This window comes from Salmo trutta, chromosome 4 (assembly GCF_901001165.1).
Source record: "Salmo trutta chromosome 4, fSalTru1.1, whole genome shotgun sequence".
Classification (NCBI taxonomy): domain Eukaryota; kingdom Metazoa; phylum Chordata; class Actinopteri; order Salmoniformes; family Salmonidae; genus Salmo; species Salmo trutta.
In genome coordinates this window covers 65,475,022-65,491,146 of record NC_042960.1, presented here as the reverse complement: position 1 = coordinate 65,491,146, position 16,125 = coordinate 65,475,022, and the positions used below count along the sequence as shown (strand labels likewise).

Below are 16,125 nucleotides of genomic sequence, written 5' to 3'. Positions count from 1 at the left end.
TATGATTTCTCTGGTGCTCTGTAATATTAAATTCCCTATCGAGTTCAAATAAGATTCTATTCTGTTGTATTATTTCTATTGCCAGGCTAGTCCAGGTGAAGACTGAGCGAGAGCAGGGCCGTACAGAGATGAAGGACATCCAGCAGCAGCTGTCTGAGATGCATGATGAGCTGGACCAGGCTAAGAACACAACACAGGCAGACAGCACAGAGAAACAGCTCCTTCTAAAGGTAAGCACAGAGAAACAGCTCCTTCTAAAGGTAAGCACAGAGAAACAGCTCCTTCTAAAGGTAAGCACAGAGAAACACCTCCTTCTAATGGTAAGCACAGAGAAACAGCTCCTTCTAAAGGTAAGCACAGAGAAACAGCTCCTTCTAAAGGTAAGCACAGAGAAACACTCCTTCTAAAGGTAAGCACAGAGAAACAGCTCCTTCTAAAGGTAAGGTGACGAGTTGATATTCTTGCTCAAAACATTCCGTTTATTCCAAGTGTGTACTTTGAGTTCAGACTATTGTATGTTTTATAAATCGGGTTTCCTGGAGCGAGATTAAGTCTAGTCCTGGACAACAACAAACCTTCAGTGAAGATTCTCCCTTGATGATTTCTAATCCAGGTCTTAATCTGGGTGAGGAAACCTCCTTCTACCGTATTATACAAGTTGTCTTTAATATATACCTGTCTATGGTAGGATGTGGCCCAACCATGTGACACACACAGACGCACATAATAATAATAATAATAATAATAATAATAATAATAATAATAATAATAATAATAAGAAATTAGATTTAACATAGCGCTTTTCTACCAGCTGAGGTACTCAAAGCGCTTTACATAGTAGGAGGAAACTCACCTTATCCTCCATCAATGTGTAGCACCCACCTCAGTGATGCACGGCTGCCATTTTGGTGCCTGAATGCTCACCACACAGCAGCTATCAGGTGGAAAGGTTGAAGCACAGGGTTTGAGTTCGAATTACTGGATCATATCAATTAACTCAGTTTTCTGTGTTTGGACCTGGCCCAGTTGGATTATATCAATTAACTCTGTTTCTGTGTTAGGACCTGGCCCAGCTGGACTATATCAATTAACTCTGTGTCTGTGTTAGGACCTGGCACAGCTGGATTATATCAATTAACTCTGTGTCTGTGTTAGGACCTGGCACAGCTGGATTATATCAATTAACTCTGTGTCTGTGTTAGGACCTGGCACAGCTGCGGTTGGACTTCCAGGGGCTCATTCAGGTGCAGGAGGAGCAGGAGGAGGTGCTACACTGGAGGGAGAGGGAGCTGACCGCCCTGAAGGGAGCGCTGAACGAGGAGGTGGAGAGTCATGACAAGGAGCTGGGCATTATGAAGGAGGTGCGCGACAAGGAGGTGCAGAAGCTCCGAGAGGAGGTGGAGGAGGTGAAAGAGGTATTGAATTGAGATAAGGGACATGCTACTACTAGTAGAACCAGTGGTGTAAATTACTTTAGTAAAAATACTTTAAAGTACTACTTAAGTAGTTTTTTGGGGTATCTGTACATTACTTTACAATTTATATTTTTGAGTACTTTAACTTCACTACATTCCTAAAGAAAATAATGTACTTTTTACTCCGTACATTTTCCCTGACACCCAAAAGTACTCGTTTAATTTTGAATGTTTAGCAGGAATGGAAAATGGTCCAATTTACACACTCATCAAGAGAACATCCCTGGTCATCCCTCTGATCTGGTGGACCCACTAAACACACATGCTTCATTTGTAAATGATGTCTGAGTGTTGGAGCATGCCCCTGGCTGTCTGTAAATTTAAAAAACAAGAAAATGGTGCCTGCCGTCTGGTTTGCTTAATTTAAGGAATTTGAAATCATTTATACTTGTACTTTTGATACTTAAGTATATTTAAAACACAAATACTTTTAGACTTTTACTCAAGTAGTATTTTATTGGGTGACTTTCATTTTTCTATTAAGGTATCTTTACTTTTACTTTTCCACCACCTGAGTAGAACAGAATTGAGGTACTTTTCCTCCAGTGTCCCAAGTGGCTATATATATTTACATTTGTCATATATTAGTTGACTTTGAGTTTCAATGTGTTGGCATGCAGAAGGTTGTGAGTTTGATCCTAGGTTTTTTTTCTACTAATATTCCACCCATTTCCTGTGAATACTACCTCCTCTCTCCCTGCTAGAGTAACACAGTGCTGGGCCAGGACAAGAGGGAGATGGAGGAGGAGAGAGGGGAGGCACGGGGACAGGTGAATCAGCTGATGCAGGAGAGGGAGGAACTGAGGGGACAGGTATTGCAGATGGATGTACTACAGTACCCATAATGCTCTATACTACAGAACCCATCATGATGTACTACAATACCCATAATGCTCTATACGTCAGAACCCATCATGTACTACCATACCCATAATGCGCTATACTACAGAACCCATCATGTACTACAATACCCATAATGCGTTGTACTACAGAACCCATCATTATGTACTACAATACCCATAATGCTCTGTACTACAGAACCCATCATTATGTACTACAATACCCATAATGCTCTGTACTACAGAACCCATCATGATGTACTACAATACCCATAATGCTCTATACTACAGAACCCAAAATGATGTACTGCAATACCCATAATGCTATATACTACAGAATCCATCATGATGTACTACAATACCCATAATGCTCTATACTACAGAACCCAAAATGATGTACTACAATTCCCATAATGCTCTTTACAATATATCCAGAAAATAATATCAGGGTCCGTATTCATTAAATGTCATTAAATGTCTCAGAGCAGGAGTACTGATCTTGTCCATTTGATGTGATGGTGTGTCCCGTCTCCTCACTAACCAAGGTGGAGGAGCTGGAGAGCAGGGTGGAGCAGCTTAACCTCGTCATCAAGGACTCCAAAACCCTGCAGAGACAGCTGGTGAAACGCATAGAGCAACTCAAGGTGAGGTAGAGAGAGAGAAAAAGAAAGTACACAAAATATAGACTGAATGAATTTAGATGTTCTGTGAAAATGCATGGCCAGGTATTGAAGGTATATTTATCACAGATGTGATTCCACAGAGGGAGAAACGGCAGGTTGAGGAGACTCTAGTGGAGGTGAGGGAGAAGGAAGAGGAGATGTCCCAGGCAAACAAAGCCCTTCTCGTACATCTGGAGAATGTACAGGTGAGTGCAGAGTGGATACAAGGACCGTACAGGTCGTACTGTATCAGGTGCTGGAGTCAACGCACCCAGTAATAGACAGTATTCAGAACTCGCTGGTAAACATCTCCTTTAGCACAGAGTACGTCCAACTTGGAAAACATGTTGTTGTGTTCGTTGTTGTTGTAGTTCTGCCACACAATAACACAGTAGTGTGTGTGTGTGTGTGTGTGCGTGTGCGTGCGTGTGTGTGTGTGTGTGTGCGTGCGTGCGCGCGCCCACAGAGTGAGATGACCCAGCTGAACCACCAGCACAGGGAGGTGAAGGAGAGGCTGAAGGAGGAGAGGAGAAGAACCGAGGAGTTGAAGAGGATGAAGAGTGATCTGGACGAGGAGAGGAGACTGCAGAACAGCACTGTGGAGGAACTGCAGAAGGAGGTGATGGAGAGCGAGAGGGGCTAGGTCATAGGTCACTGAGAAGAACACTGTGTTTCTATGCGGAGGAGCGGAAGATTTTATCGACCTCCACTTTATTGATTGCCACCCTACAGTGCTGCTGGGTTTTTAAATAGTTATAATAGTCATGCATTTACCCTAGAGTTGTCATCAGTACAAATGATACTGGTTGTATGAATTTTCTGTAAAACCCGTATCTATCATGGGGGGATGTTAAATTCATACCATTCAGTCTGTCTCACTCTTCCATCTCTCTCTCTCTGCCCTCCCCCTCTTTTTCTCTGCCCCCCCTCTCTGTCTCGCTGCCCCCCCCCCTCTCTCTCTCTGCCCCCCCCCCTCTCTCTCTCTGCCCCCCCCCCCTCTGTCTCTGTCTCTCTCTCGTTGCCCCCACCCCTCCAGATGAGTACTATAGTAGAGGGCTGTGAGGTGTCCACTGAGAAGCTCCAGCTCCAGGTTGATGAAGTCAGAGAGAAGAGCCACTCTGAGCTGTCTGAGCTCCAACAACAGCTGCAGGAAAAGGGAGTGGAGCTGGAGAAATCCCTACAGACCGCCAGAAAACTGCAGGAAGAGGTGTGGCACACATTTTTCCCCCCTGATGAGTCACCAATGGATGGATCATATTCTAACTCTGATTTATACTCTCTCTCTCTCTCTATTCAATTCAACTTTCTTTCTCTCTCTCTCTCTCTTTCTCTCTTTCTCTCTCACGCTCTCGGTCTCTCTATTCAATTAATCTTTCTCTCTCTCACGGTCTCTCGGTCTCTCTCTTTCTGTCTCTCACGCTTCAGAGATAAGGAGGTGAGGAGTGATTGTAGCGCTAAAAGGTTTATCAGGAGAGGGGACTGAACTAAAGTTCAGCTGTAAACATGTTGAAATGAAGGCTATGTTGATGTTCAACAAGTTCTGTCTGTGTGTGTGTGTGTGTGTTATGTTCTATGTCGTGTGTTATGTTCTGTGTGTGTGATGTTCAATGTCTTGTGTTAAGATCTGTGTGTGTGTGTGATGTTATGGTGTGTGTTGTTCTATGTCCCTGAACCTGTCTCTGACTGGGTTTGAACCAGAGTTGTCTACCTATGTTCTGTGTGTGTATTATAATGTGTGTGTGTGTGTGTTCAATGTGTTCTGTGTGTTATAATATGGTGTGTGTGTGTGTGTGTGTGTGTGTGTGTGTGTGTGTGTGTGTGTGTGTGTTCAGCTGCTTCCCCTGGAGCAGGGTCTGGAGCAGGGTCGTAGAGAGTGGGAGGAGGCCCAGCAGAGAGGCAGACAGCTGGAGAGGAAGGTGGAGGAGCTGGAGGAGAGGAACGCACACGCCCACGAGGACCACGCCCGAAAGGTCAAACTCATGGAGGTACTGACTGGCTGAAGTGCTGAACTCAAAACACATCCGTGAGGCACCCCTGTACTGCAGGACACACTGTTGGACATAGACCCCTGTACTGCAGGACACACTGTTGGACATAGACCCCTGTACTGCAGGACACACTGTTGGACATAGACCCCTGTACTGCAGGACATACTGTTGGACATAGACCCCTGTACTGCAGGACATACTGTTGGACATAGACTCCTGTACTGCAGGACACACTGGACATAAACCCCTGTACTGCAGGACACACTGGACATAGACCCCTGTACTGCAGGACACACTGTTGGACATAGACCCCTGTACTGCAGGACACACTGTTGGACATAGGCCCTGCACTGCAAGACACACTGTTGGACATAGACCCCTGTACTGCAGGACACACTGTTGGACATAGACCCCTGTACTGCAGGACACACTGTTGGACATAGACCCCTGTCGTGTCTTTGGCTATGCCGGATTAAGTGATATTTCATGCTATTCTGTAAAATCCTTTCTCTGTAATTAATATTACCTGATTGAGCTAATCATGTAAATGTAATTAACTAGAAAGTCGGGGCACCACGAAAGAGTGTTTATAGAGCTGTTATCTTCTGAATAAACTCTTAAAGACCTAGTAATATTTTACATCAATAGCAGTCAATATTAATCGTCACCTTATTTCAGTCTCATCTGAAAGTTGTAAATTCTTGGTTATCTTCACAAACCCTGGCTAACAAGTTGAATCAGCAATACAAAATTGGGTTCAATTATTTATTTACTAAATACCTAACTAATCACACAGACGGAGATGACATGACGTCTGGTTACACAAAGGAAAGGGGGTTGGGTTTGAGTGAAAGAGCGGGAAGACTGAGGAACAAAGGGAGAAGCTATGCTATCGTAAATACAGTATCTTATGCGTTCTAAAATTACCGCCCATTTGGAAAAGGGAAATGCAATAAATATTTACTCTGAGCTGCGCTTTGGTAGGTTGGTCGTAGATGCTGGCCGGGTTGGCCAACAGAATTCTTCCTGTTCTCGGAAGAATGTCACTGGTGGTAAATTGTATACGTCGTAGTATCGTCATTGTGTGTTAGACTGTATACGTCGTCCGTCCTTTCCTAGCCCACGTTTACAGCTGCTGTTGCTAACTCAACGGCTAGGATGTCTCACTTTTTTAGTGAATAGGAGTTCAAAGTTCATACCATTCACAACCAAAGCTCACGTTGAGGTTGGCTTAGTTCTGTAGGTGACATGTTAGTCCTTTTAACGTATGGGACCGTCGTCCTCACAACAGAAAGTTATTCACCCTTTTAACACAGAGGCTCCAGGCCTCGCATACTCGGAACAGAAAGTTACATTTTCGTCAAGGGCTTATATAGTGGAGGGAGAGAAGGGTGTGTTTCATAGTTTATAACCAATATCTCTTCACAGGGGCGGGCCACTGATTGAACAGAGCTCTAACCTTATGAAAACCCAATTCTCTCATTTGGAAGCTAAAATTACATTTAATCTCCTAACAAACAGTTTCAATATCAAACATTTAAATTGCACAACAATTCCATGTGAATCTGATAACTAGAATGTGTAGACTTTCCCAGGTACAGTTTATGTCGTCCTGTCATCAGTCATAATGTCTCAGACGACAACCGAACTGACATCATATTCACTAAGTACCAATGCATATTTACAACTGGTTCTATTACTGAAATATGGTTCCTTTCCCCCCACATGTTTGATGTTCCCAGACTCTCTATGTTTAACAAAGGCTATTCAAGAGTCCTTCAGTAGAGTCAGAGAGAGAGGGAAGGGAGAAAGGTATTTATGGGGGGGTCATAAACCTTACCCACAGGCCAACTTCATGACACCCCTGTACCGCAAGACACACTGTTGGACATAGACCCCTGCACTGCAGGACACACTGTTGGACATAGACCCCTGCACTGCAGGACACACTGTTGGACATAGACCCCTGCACTGCAGGACACACTGTTGGACATAGACCCCTGCACTGCAGGACACACTGTTGGACGTAGACCCCTGTACTGCAGGACACACTGTTGGACATAGACCCCTGCACTGCAGGACACACTGTTGGACATAGACCCCTGCACTGCAGGACACACTGTTGGACATAGACCCCTGCACTGCAGGACACACTGTTGGACATAGACCCCTGTACTGCAGGACACACTGTTGGACATAGACCCCTGCACTGCAGGACACACTGTTGGACATAGACCCCTGCACTGCAGGACACACTGTTGGACATAGACCCCTGCACTGCAGGACACACTGTTGGACATAGACCCCTGTTCATTTCTTTCTCTCTTCCCTTCAGATTGTGTTAGAAGCGTCCCAGTCTGTTTTTGTATGATATGTCTCCTCTGTGTTGTTTACCTGCTGCCTCTATTTATACCTGTAGATTGACATGGAGTAGAAAAGAGCAGCGCTGGCTAATTCTCGCTGAAAAATTAACTGTTGTTAACTGATGGCAAAACATTGAGTTCACTGTTGACTCACCATTGTTTGATACTGAAAGGTCAAAGGTCCTGTTTTCACTTGTAACAGAACAACAGTCAGAGTTGATGGACCAGTCTGTACAAATATAACTAATGTCTTAATCGTTATAAAGCTATGGGGTCCTGTTTTTAATGACGTGCAGCTTCATAAAGCCTTCATAAACACTACATAAATGTGTTACAAATCATCTATAACTATATGCCATGCTTTATAAAGGGTTCATAAATGTGGCTTAATGGTGTGATATAACCCACTATGTCAAATATGGCATAAACCTGTGCTTTTATTAAGGGTGGCATAAGCACTGCTTAATAAAGGCTTAATAAATCATAAATTGAGGCTTCACAAAGCATTTATAACCCTGTCATGCATCTTGGTAGAGCGTTGCAGCGCCAGGATATTGGTTTCGATTCCCAGGATCACCCATAAGTTAAAATGTATTCACGCATGACTGGAAGTCTCTTTTGGATAAAAGCGTCTGCTAAATTCTATATATTATATTTCACTAAAACATTTCTAGGATGGCCCAACCTCTTTCCTTCCTGGGTGCATAGTCAATATTGGACCTGACCTCAACTTCCCCCAAAATGCTTTGCTACAGGATGACGTACACTAAAGTGCAGTCACGCACAGCAAAAAACATCGGTAGGGCCTTTTTAAAATCAATTAATATTTTTTTGCCAACTTTTTCTCCAAATTCAGTTTTGGATTTCTTCAATTTTTTGGGGGGTTTACCCTATTTTTTTTTTTTTTTTATATACAAAAATAAAAAATACTTTTTTTTTTTTTGTTAGAGAAAAACAACAATTTGATTTTCTGTGCCCACAACAATGCTTAAACCACATCGGGGATGACTTATGAGGTCTGGGGGGAAAAAAATCTAAGAAACATTTTGAGTGTAGTTTCCCTTTTATTCAGTGGTGTTTGGTTAGCGGATTTTCTGTAGCGCAGTAAGTGCACACGATGTGATTCGGCCGCCAATAGAATGTGTGGATTAAAAGTCCAGCAACACTCCGTATTATTCACAGCCCCCTGAATTGACACCACATATACATTCTACAGACCCTACTGAGTGTTACCTACAATACTTTTACTGCTGAATACAGAATAGTTCTTGCTCTATAAGCCAATATGTATTCCGTATACAGTGATTCGCATTGGGGGCATTTATTTGACCTTGGTACATGTTTTAAAACCCCATTTTTTTTATTTTTTTTTATTCAAAAGTCACTTATGCAATTGTCACTTAAATATGAATCATTGTTAATGTTTAGACAATTATTTTTCATATTACGAATGGTTATTGACATTTTTCTATTATTACTTGGGACTCGCTCTTTATTATGTATGCGTAGTCACTTTACCCCTACCTACATGTACACGACCTCCATTACCTCAACTAACCTGTACCGCTGCACATTGACTACCAGTTAGTCACTAACCGGTACCGACTGTATATAGCCACGTTATTGTTTATTTTATTTGTACTTTTCTCTACTTTAGTTTATTTAGTCAATATTTTCTTAACTGCATTGTTGGTTATGGGCTTGTAAGTAAGCATTTCACGGTAAGGTTTACACCTGTTGTATTCGGCGCACGTGACAAATAACATTTGATTTATTTAGAACATTTCCAAAATTCCGGAATTATTTTTTTTGTATTGCTGATCATGTGATGAGTTTGCAAATCAAATGCTCACTTGTGCTGCCACTGGACAGCAAAAAAAACTTTATAAAGCATGATGTACTTTGCTTTAACACATTTATGTAGTGCTTATGAAGCCTTTATAAGCTGAAAGTCATTTTAAATGCGGGACCGAGATGGTCCTAATACATAAAGGCACCTACACAAGGACTTCATAACACATTCATAACCCTTAAATAACACATCCATAAGCACTACATAAGTATTACATGTCTCTTTCCCAGAGTGAAGTGAGCCATCTGGAACGGGATCTGAGTGAGGAGAGGAACAGTGCAGATCTCCTGATGGACAGAGTGGACCAAGGGAAACAACAGGCCAGTACACACACACACACACACACACACACACACACACACACACACGCACACAGGGCCCTCCTCCACCAATGGCAGACAGCCAAGCATACAATGTAGACTGGGTCATAGAATCATACTAGATGACTCAGACTTTACATGAACACATTTAGGTCTGAATGCTCACGTTTCCTGCTCTGCCTTTAGTTGCTGGCTAAGGAAGTTCAGAGATAAAAAAATAAAAAAATTGTCCAGTTTTGTTCTCAAGTTTACTGAGTTTGTGTACAGTATGTTTGTGAAATGCTGACACAGCTGTGTGTGTGTGTGTGTGTGTGTGTGTGTGTGTGTGTGAAGTAGGCCATGGCAGCAGATCGGTTCAGACTAATTGACACAACTCTGTTTTGGTTTCCCTGAAAAGACAAAGAAGAGCTAACTATTCTGAGCAATGATGTCACCTATTATTCATTCTCCCTTTACTGGCGAGTTGGAGAGGGCGGTCTCTCACTGGCAGTAGAGGAGACAGTCTTTGGGTCCTGTCTCACTGGCAGTAGAGGAGACAGTCTTTGGGTCCTGTCTCACTGGCAGTAGAGGAGACAGTCTTTGGGTCCTGTCTCACTGGCAGTAGAGGAGACAGTCTTTGGGTCCTGTCTCACTGGCAGTAGAGGAGACAGTCTTTGGGTCCTGTCTGACTGGCAGTAGCGGAGACAGTCTTTGGGTCCTGTCTGACTGGCAGTAGAGGATACAGTCTTTGCGTCCTGTCTGACTGGCAGTAGAGGATAGAGCCTTTGGGTCCTGGAGATGAAAGTAAATGCATTATTCCCTTAGGTTTTGTTGAATGAACCATTACTGACAGCATCACTGTTTTGATGACGAGGGAGATTCTGACAGCGTCACTGTTTTAATAACTGTCCATCAATGGACTGGGAATGGCTCTTTCTCATGTGAAAGGTGTATTCATCAGTGTGTGTATGTAGTGAATGTTTTCTCTGCTGACAGATGGAGCTGATAAGAGTTGAGCTGCTGCAGGAGAGTGCAGTCAGACAGGACCTGGAGTGTGACAAGATCACTCTGGAGAGACAGGTACTGGACTTTCTCAATTTCTCCTCCTCACCCATCTCTCTTCACATGTAGTCCTCTCCATTGGTGGTTGAAGTTGCTGTATGTCACCCCCCTGAATCATTGGTGGTTAAACCTGCTTGTATATGGTACCCCCAGAATCATTCCCCATGCTTCCTGTCTCTTTTATATGTGCTCACCCTTTTGTTGTTCTCCTCCAGAATAAGGATCTGAAGAGCAGGGTGTCTCATCTAGAGGGCTCCCAGAGGTCCAACCAGGATGTTGTGGTCTCCAGACTGGAGGGAAGGGTCCAGGAGCTGGAGGGGAGGCTGGAGGGAGAGGAGAGGTGAGATGGAGGGGAGGCTGGTGGGGAGAGGTGGAAAGGTGAGCTGGACGGGAGAGGTGGAAAGGTGAGCTGGACCGGAGAGGTGGAAAGGTGAGCTGGACGGGAGAGGTGGAAAGGTGAGCTGGACGGGAGAGGTGGAAAGGTGAGCTGGACGGGAGAGGTGGAAAGGTGAGCTGGACGGGAGAGGTGGAAAGGTGAGCTGGACCGGAGAGGTGGGAAGGTGAGGTGGGAAGGTGAGCTGGACCGGAGAGGTGGGAAGGTGAGCTGGACCGGAGAGGTGGGAAGGTGAGCTGGACCGGAGAGGTGGGAAGGTGAGCTGGACGGGAGAGGTGGAGAGGTGAGCTGGACGGGAGAGGTGGAGAGGTGAGCTGGACGGGAGAGGTGGAAAGGTGAGCTGGACCGGAGAGGTAGGAAGGTGAGCTGGACGGGAGAGGTGGGAAGGTGAGCTGGACCGGAGAGGTGGGAAGGTGAGCTGGACCGGAGAGGTGGGAAGGTGAGCTGGACCGGAGAGGTGGGAAGGTGAGCTGGACCGGAGAGGTGGGAAGGTGAGCTGGACCGGAGAGGTGGGAAGGTGAGCTGGACCGGAGAGGTGGGAAGGTGAGCTGGACCGGAGAGGTGGGAAGGTGAGCTGGACGGGAGAGGTGGAGAGGTGAGCTGGACGGGAGAGGTGGAGAGGTGAGCTGGACGGGAGAGGTGGAGAGGTGAGCTGGAGGGTAGAGGTGGAGAGGTGAGGTGGAGGGTAGAGGTGGAAAGGTGAGCTGGAGGGTAGAGGAAGGAGAGGTGAGCTGGAGGGTAGAGGTGGAAAGGTGAGCTGGAGGGTAGAGGTGGAAAGGTGAGCTGGAGGGTAGAGGTAGAGAGATAGAGGTGAGCTGGAGGGGTGAGGTGAGGTGGAGAGGTGAGCTGGAGGGTAGAGGTGGAGAGGTGAGCTGGAGGGGAGGCTGGAGGCTGGAGGGAGAGGTGAGCTGGAGGGAGAGGTGAGCTGGAGGGAGAGGTGAGCTGGAGGGTAGAGGTGAGCTGAGGGTAGAGGTGGAGAGGTGAGCTGGAGGGTAGAGGTAGAGAGGTAGAGGTGAGCTGGAGGGGTGAGGTGAGGTGAGGTGAGCTGGAGGGGAGGCTGGAGGGAGAGGTGAGCTGGAGGGTAGAGGTGGAGGGGTGAGATGAGGTGAGCTGGAGGGAGAGGTGAGTTGGAGGAGAGTCTGCCAGGAGAGGTGAGGTGAAGATGCTGCAAGGAGAGGGGAGGCTGGAGAGGATGCGAGTAGAGGGGAGCTGGAGGGTAGAGGAGGCTGCAAGCAGAGGTGAGGTGGAAGGGAGGTAGAGGGGAGGCTGGAGGGAGAGGAGAGGGGAGGGAGAGGTGGAAGGGAGGTAGAGGGGAGGCTGGAGGGAGAGGAGAGCTGAGAGGTGAGGTGTGAAAATAGTTGGTAACAGTTGGTAGTGTGCTCAACCCTGGACTATTATGCTGGCAGTTAGATTCTTCCCTTGGTTTATAATTCGGAGGTTTAAATACATCACCATCACTACAGCAATGACAAGGCATCTATTGTACAAGGGTTGAATGTTAGATGGTGTTGAGGGCTATGATTGAGTGTCTAACAGGGTTTCATATTTTCTTCTCAGAGACAACATCAACCTGCAACAAGCCAACAGGAAACTAGAGAGAAAAGTGAAGGAGATGACGATACAGGTGGACGATGAGCACATATCTATACAGAACCAGAAAGACCAGGTAACGTGGACGATGAGTACATATCTATACAGAACCAGAAAGACCAGGTAACGTGGACGATGAGCACATATCTATACAGAACCAGAAAGACCAGGTAACGTGGACGATGAGCACATATCTATACAGAACCAGAAAGAAAAGGTAACGTGGAACACTTAGTGAAAATAATTACTTTAGCACTTTATTTGGACTGTAGGTCATAAGTGTTGTAATACAGTCATAAACCTGACATTACAAATGTCTCTGAATGTCAAGTGGCAAATTCAGATAAAGTGTTACAGGAAGACACAGGTGTGTCAAAGTAATTCACATCCATTGAGGACTTTGCATTGGCCAATTCAGAGAGATCCTACCTATGTACACCTATTATAGCTGACCCAGAATCTGAAGATGGACAAGTACTAATGAAGCCAACGTGAAATGGCTAGCTAGTAACGTTCAATCTGTGACTTTACCCGCTCTTGAGACCTTGAAGTAGTTGTTTCGCCTTGCTCCTCAAGGACCGCAGCTTTTGTGGAACGATGGGTAGTAATGCTTCGTGGGTGTGTTCAGAGGGTCCCTGGTTTGAGCCCAGGTTGGGGCAAGGAGAGGGATGGTAGCAACACTGTTACACTACAATGGACATACAGGTTCATCAAGGGGCTAAAGACATAAGTACTAGTACAGCCATTACAGACACAACAATGGACATATATATTTACAACAACACATCATCAATAAATTATCAAAACGAACTGTAACCACGGATGGAATTTGCAGCTATGGAACCCTGACCTGTTCACCGGACGTGCTACCTGTCCCAGACCTGCTGTCCCAGACCTGCTGGAACCCTGACCTGTTCACAGGACGTGCTACCTGTCCCAGACCTGCTGTCCCAGACCTGCTGGAACCCTGACCTATTCACCGGACGTGCTACCTGTCCCAGACCTGCTGTTTTCAACTCTCTAGAGACAGCAGGAGCGGTAGAGATACTCTCAAAGATCGGCTATGAAAAAGCCAACTGACACTTACTCTTGTGTTACTGACTTGTTGCACCCTCGGCAACTACTATGATTATTATTATTTGACCATGCTGGTCATTTATGAACATTTGAACATCTAGGCCATGTGCTGTTATAATCCCCACCCGGCACAGCCAGAAGAGGACTGGCCACCCCTCATAGCCTGGTTCCTCTCTAGGTTTCTTCCTAGGTTTTGGCCTTTCTAGGGAGTTTTTCCTAGCCACCGTGCTTCTACACCTGCATTGCTTGCTGTTTGGGGGGTTTTAGGCTGGGTTTCTGTACAGCACTTTGAGATATCAGCTGATGTAAGAAGGGCTATATAAATACATTTGATTTCATTTGAATTTAAGGATTTTGTGCTCTGGCCAGCCTGGCGAGTAGACTGCGACTTCTACTAGCCTGGATGACATTCAGGTCCAGAATTTGGGCCATGCTTTGTTCTGAAAGACATTTTACTGGGCTAGTTTTGTACTTTTTCACTAGTCTGGTCTAAAAAAAAAAGTACTAACCTCGGACCAGCTTAATTTCCATCCCTGACTGTTACCCCCTCTCTCCTCTCCTAGCTGAACCAGAGGCTGAAGACTGTGAAGAGACAGATGGATGGGGCTGAGCAGGAGATAGAGCGACTGGAAAACTCTAAGAGGAAGTTACAGAGAGATCTGGATGAACGGATAGAGACCAATGACCAGGTCCTCAGCCAGCTCAACACCCTGCGCTCAGAGATGAGGTGAGTTGAATGCAACAATGTGTAGGTATCTATCTTTCCAGCCTGTTCTCATAGACTAGATGTAAGATAGTAAACGTAAATCCGAAACACTCAAATTAGTATGTTATGGTTACATAAGACAGAAGGTTACTTAAGGCAAAACCGAAAGGAGGGTGATTTGGTCAGGTTGGATGGGTGGGCGTATCACGCGAACATCTAGCAACACAAAGGTTGCGCGTTCGAATGTAATCAGGGACAACTTTAGCATTATAGCTTATTAGCAACGTTTCTACTACTTTTAAGCTACTTTGCAACAAATTAGTATGTTAGCTAAGCCTTCCCCTAACCCTTACACCTAACTCCTAAACTTAACCCTGACCTTAACCCCTAGCCTAGCTAACGTTAGCATTAGCACTAGCTACCTAGCTAATGTTAGCCACAACAAATTAGAATTTGTAACATATCATACGTTTTACAAATTCGTAACATATCATATGAAATGGATTGTGGACATCCACCAATGAATACATATCATACAAAATGTAACATACGATACTAAATGGAGTGTCTCGTAATTACAAACAGAATAATACGAAATACTCTTGAGACCAGGTTGTTCTTTCATTTGACTTCAGTTTTTGTACCCTGCACCTGCACTGTTGTCGTTTTTTTTTATAAGGCTTCTCCTGCTCTTTTCCTTGTTCAGGCGTAAGCAACAGAAATCAGCACCGCTCCTGATGATCCTTAAGGGTGTGGATGACATCAACACTGACTGACTGACTGACTTTTAGTACTCCTTGGTGACATGTTGTAATGCACTGACTACATACAGCGTGGTGGGGAAAAATACAAGCAGTCAAGTCACATATATCCTGATTCTCACAAAAGGTCGGTAAATCACTGAGGACTTGGGAATGAAAAGCACTACAGAAGTTTCTCATTAACGATATTTCACCTGTTCAACTCAACTGTGGGTTCAACTGGTGATTTCATAACCCTTTGCTCTAGACTGACCTCTAGTGGTTATTCTAAAACTACAGAGTTCCATGCAGTTCCAGAAGAAAGATCACTAATAAAAAAGCAACTTTATTTAGTATTTTTTGCTTTTCACCAGGGGCACAACTTTCACTGGGGACGGGGGGGTACATGTCCCCCCCACATTCTGAAATTGCATTTTTTGTCCCCCACCCAGTTTTATCATTGGAATGTGATACAAAACGAGGCAACTGTGTGCTTTAGGACCATGCAGACGCCTCCGAGCGGTCAGACAGGCTGTTTGGCGTGTTTATCTGACTGAAAAAATATATATGTAGAAAAAAATGATGCCCACCCCCCCACTTCTAAAACCAAAGTTGCGCCCCTGCTTTTCACTATCATAAAGCAGTCAATAAACGTCATTGTGTGCTCCATAATTTTGTATTTGCATAATGTATTTAACCTAATGAATAAATTACGGTTATTTATTACTAAGTTGTGTGAAATGAAGATTTGAAGGAAGGCTTCGTATCTGCAAAGTTCAAAGGTACATCTCAGAATATATTATACAGTCTGGGACTCGCGCACACACGCCCTCATCCATTTCACACCTTATACATGCAACCCCCCCCCCCCCCCCCCCCCATGGTTAGGAACCTCTCCTCATCTTTACTCTACTTGTAGCCATGCCAACGGAATCAGGGGTAGGCGTAAACTACTTGCAACTCACAACTTGCTGATGTCGTTCATCTACACAATGGTATTATTTCTGTGGAATATTGTCTAAAGCTGGCGTTTTGATAATGAACTGCGGCAAACTAATAAACTCGACCATGTGTAACA

General features: G+C 44.9%; 1 protein-coding gene and 1 long non-coding RNA gene across 3 annotated transcripts in view; one reads left to right on the top strand and one right to left on the bottom strand.

Annotated features, from left to right (window-relative positions):
- The window catches only part of LOC115192887 (cingulin-like protein 1), a 27,290-nt gene extending 11,165 nt beyond the window's left edge, over nucleotides 1-16,125 (top strand). Inside the window, exons 7-20 of one of the 2 annotated variants that reach the window (XM_029751819.1) lie at nucleotides 86-230; nucleotides 1,203-1,415; nucleotides 2,180-2,287; nucleotides 2,860-2,958; nucleotides 3,078-3,182; nucleotides 3,443-3,595; nucleotides 4,013-4,183; nucleotides 4,809-4,961; nucleotides 9,410-9,499; nucleotides 10,475-10,558; nucleotides 10,756-10,880; nucleotides 12,492-12,600; nucleotides 14,165-14,328; nucleotides 15,014-16,125. In XM_029751819.1, the coding sequence (XP_029607679.1) occupies nucleotides 86-230; nucleotides 1,203-1,415; nucleotides 2,180-2,287; nucleotides 2,860-2,958; nucleotides 3,078-3,182; nucleotides 3,443-3,595; nucleotides 4,013-4,183; nucleotides 4,809-4,961; nucleotides 9,410-9,499; nucleotides 10,475-10,558; nucleotides 10,756-10,880; nucleotides 12,492-12,600; nucleotides 14,165-14,328; nucleotides 15,014-15,083 (1,789 nt within the window). In that variant the 3' untranslated portion in view covers nucleotides 15,084-16,125. Of the gene's footprint in view, nucleotides 1-85; nucleotides 231-1,202; nucleotides 1,416-2,179; nucleotides 2,288-2,859; nucleotides 2,959-3,077; nucleotides 3,183-3,442; nucleotides 3,596-4,012; nucleotides 4,184-4,808; nucleotides 4,962-9,409; nucleotides 9,500-10,474; nucleotides 10,559-10,755; nucleotides 10,881-12,491; nucleotides 12,695-14,164; nucleotides 14,329-15,013 lie in introns of those variants that run through there. The other variant, XM_029751820.1, reaches the window with a different exon arrangement.
- Nucleotides 9,729-10,822, bottom strand: LOC115192890 (uncharacterized). The gene is made up of 2 exons (XR_003878006.1): nucleotides 10,735-10,822; nucleotides 9,729-10,270 (listed from the first exon to the last, which is right to left on the bottom strand). It is a non-coding gene; the product is annotated as an uncharacterized LOC115192890 (long non-coding RNA).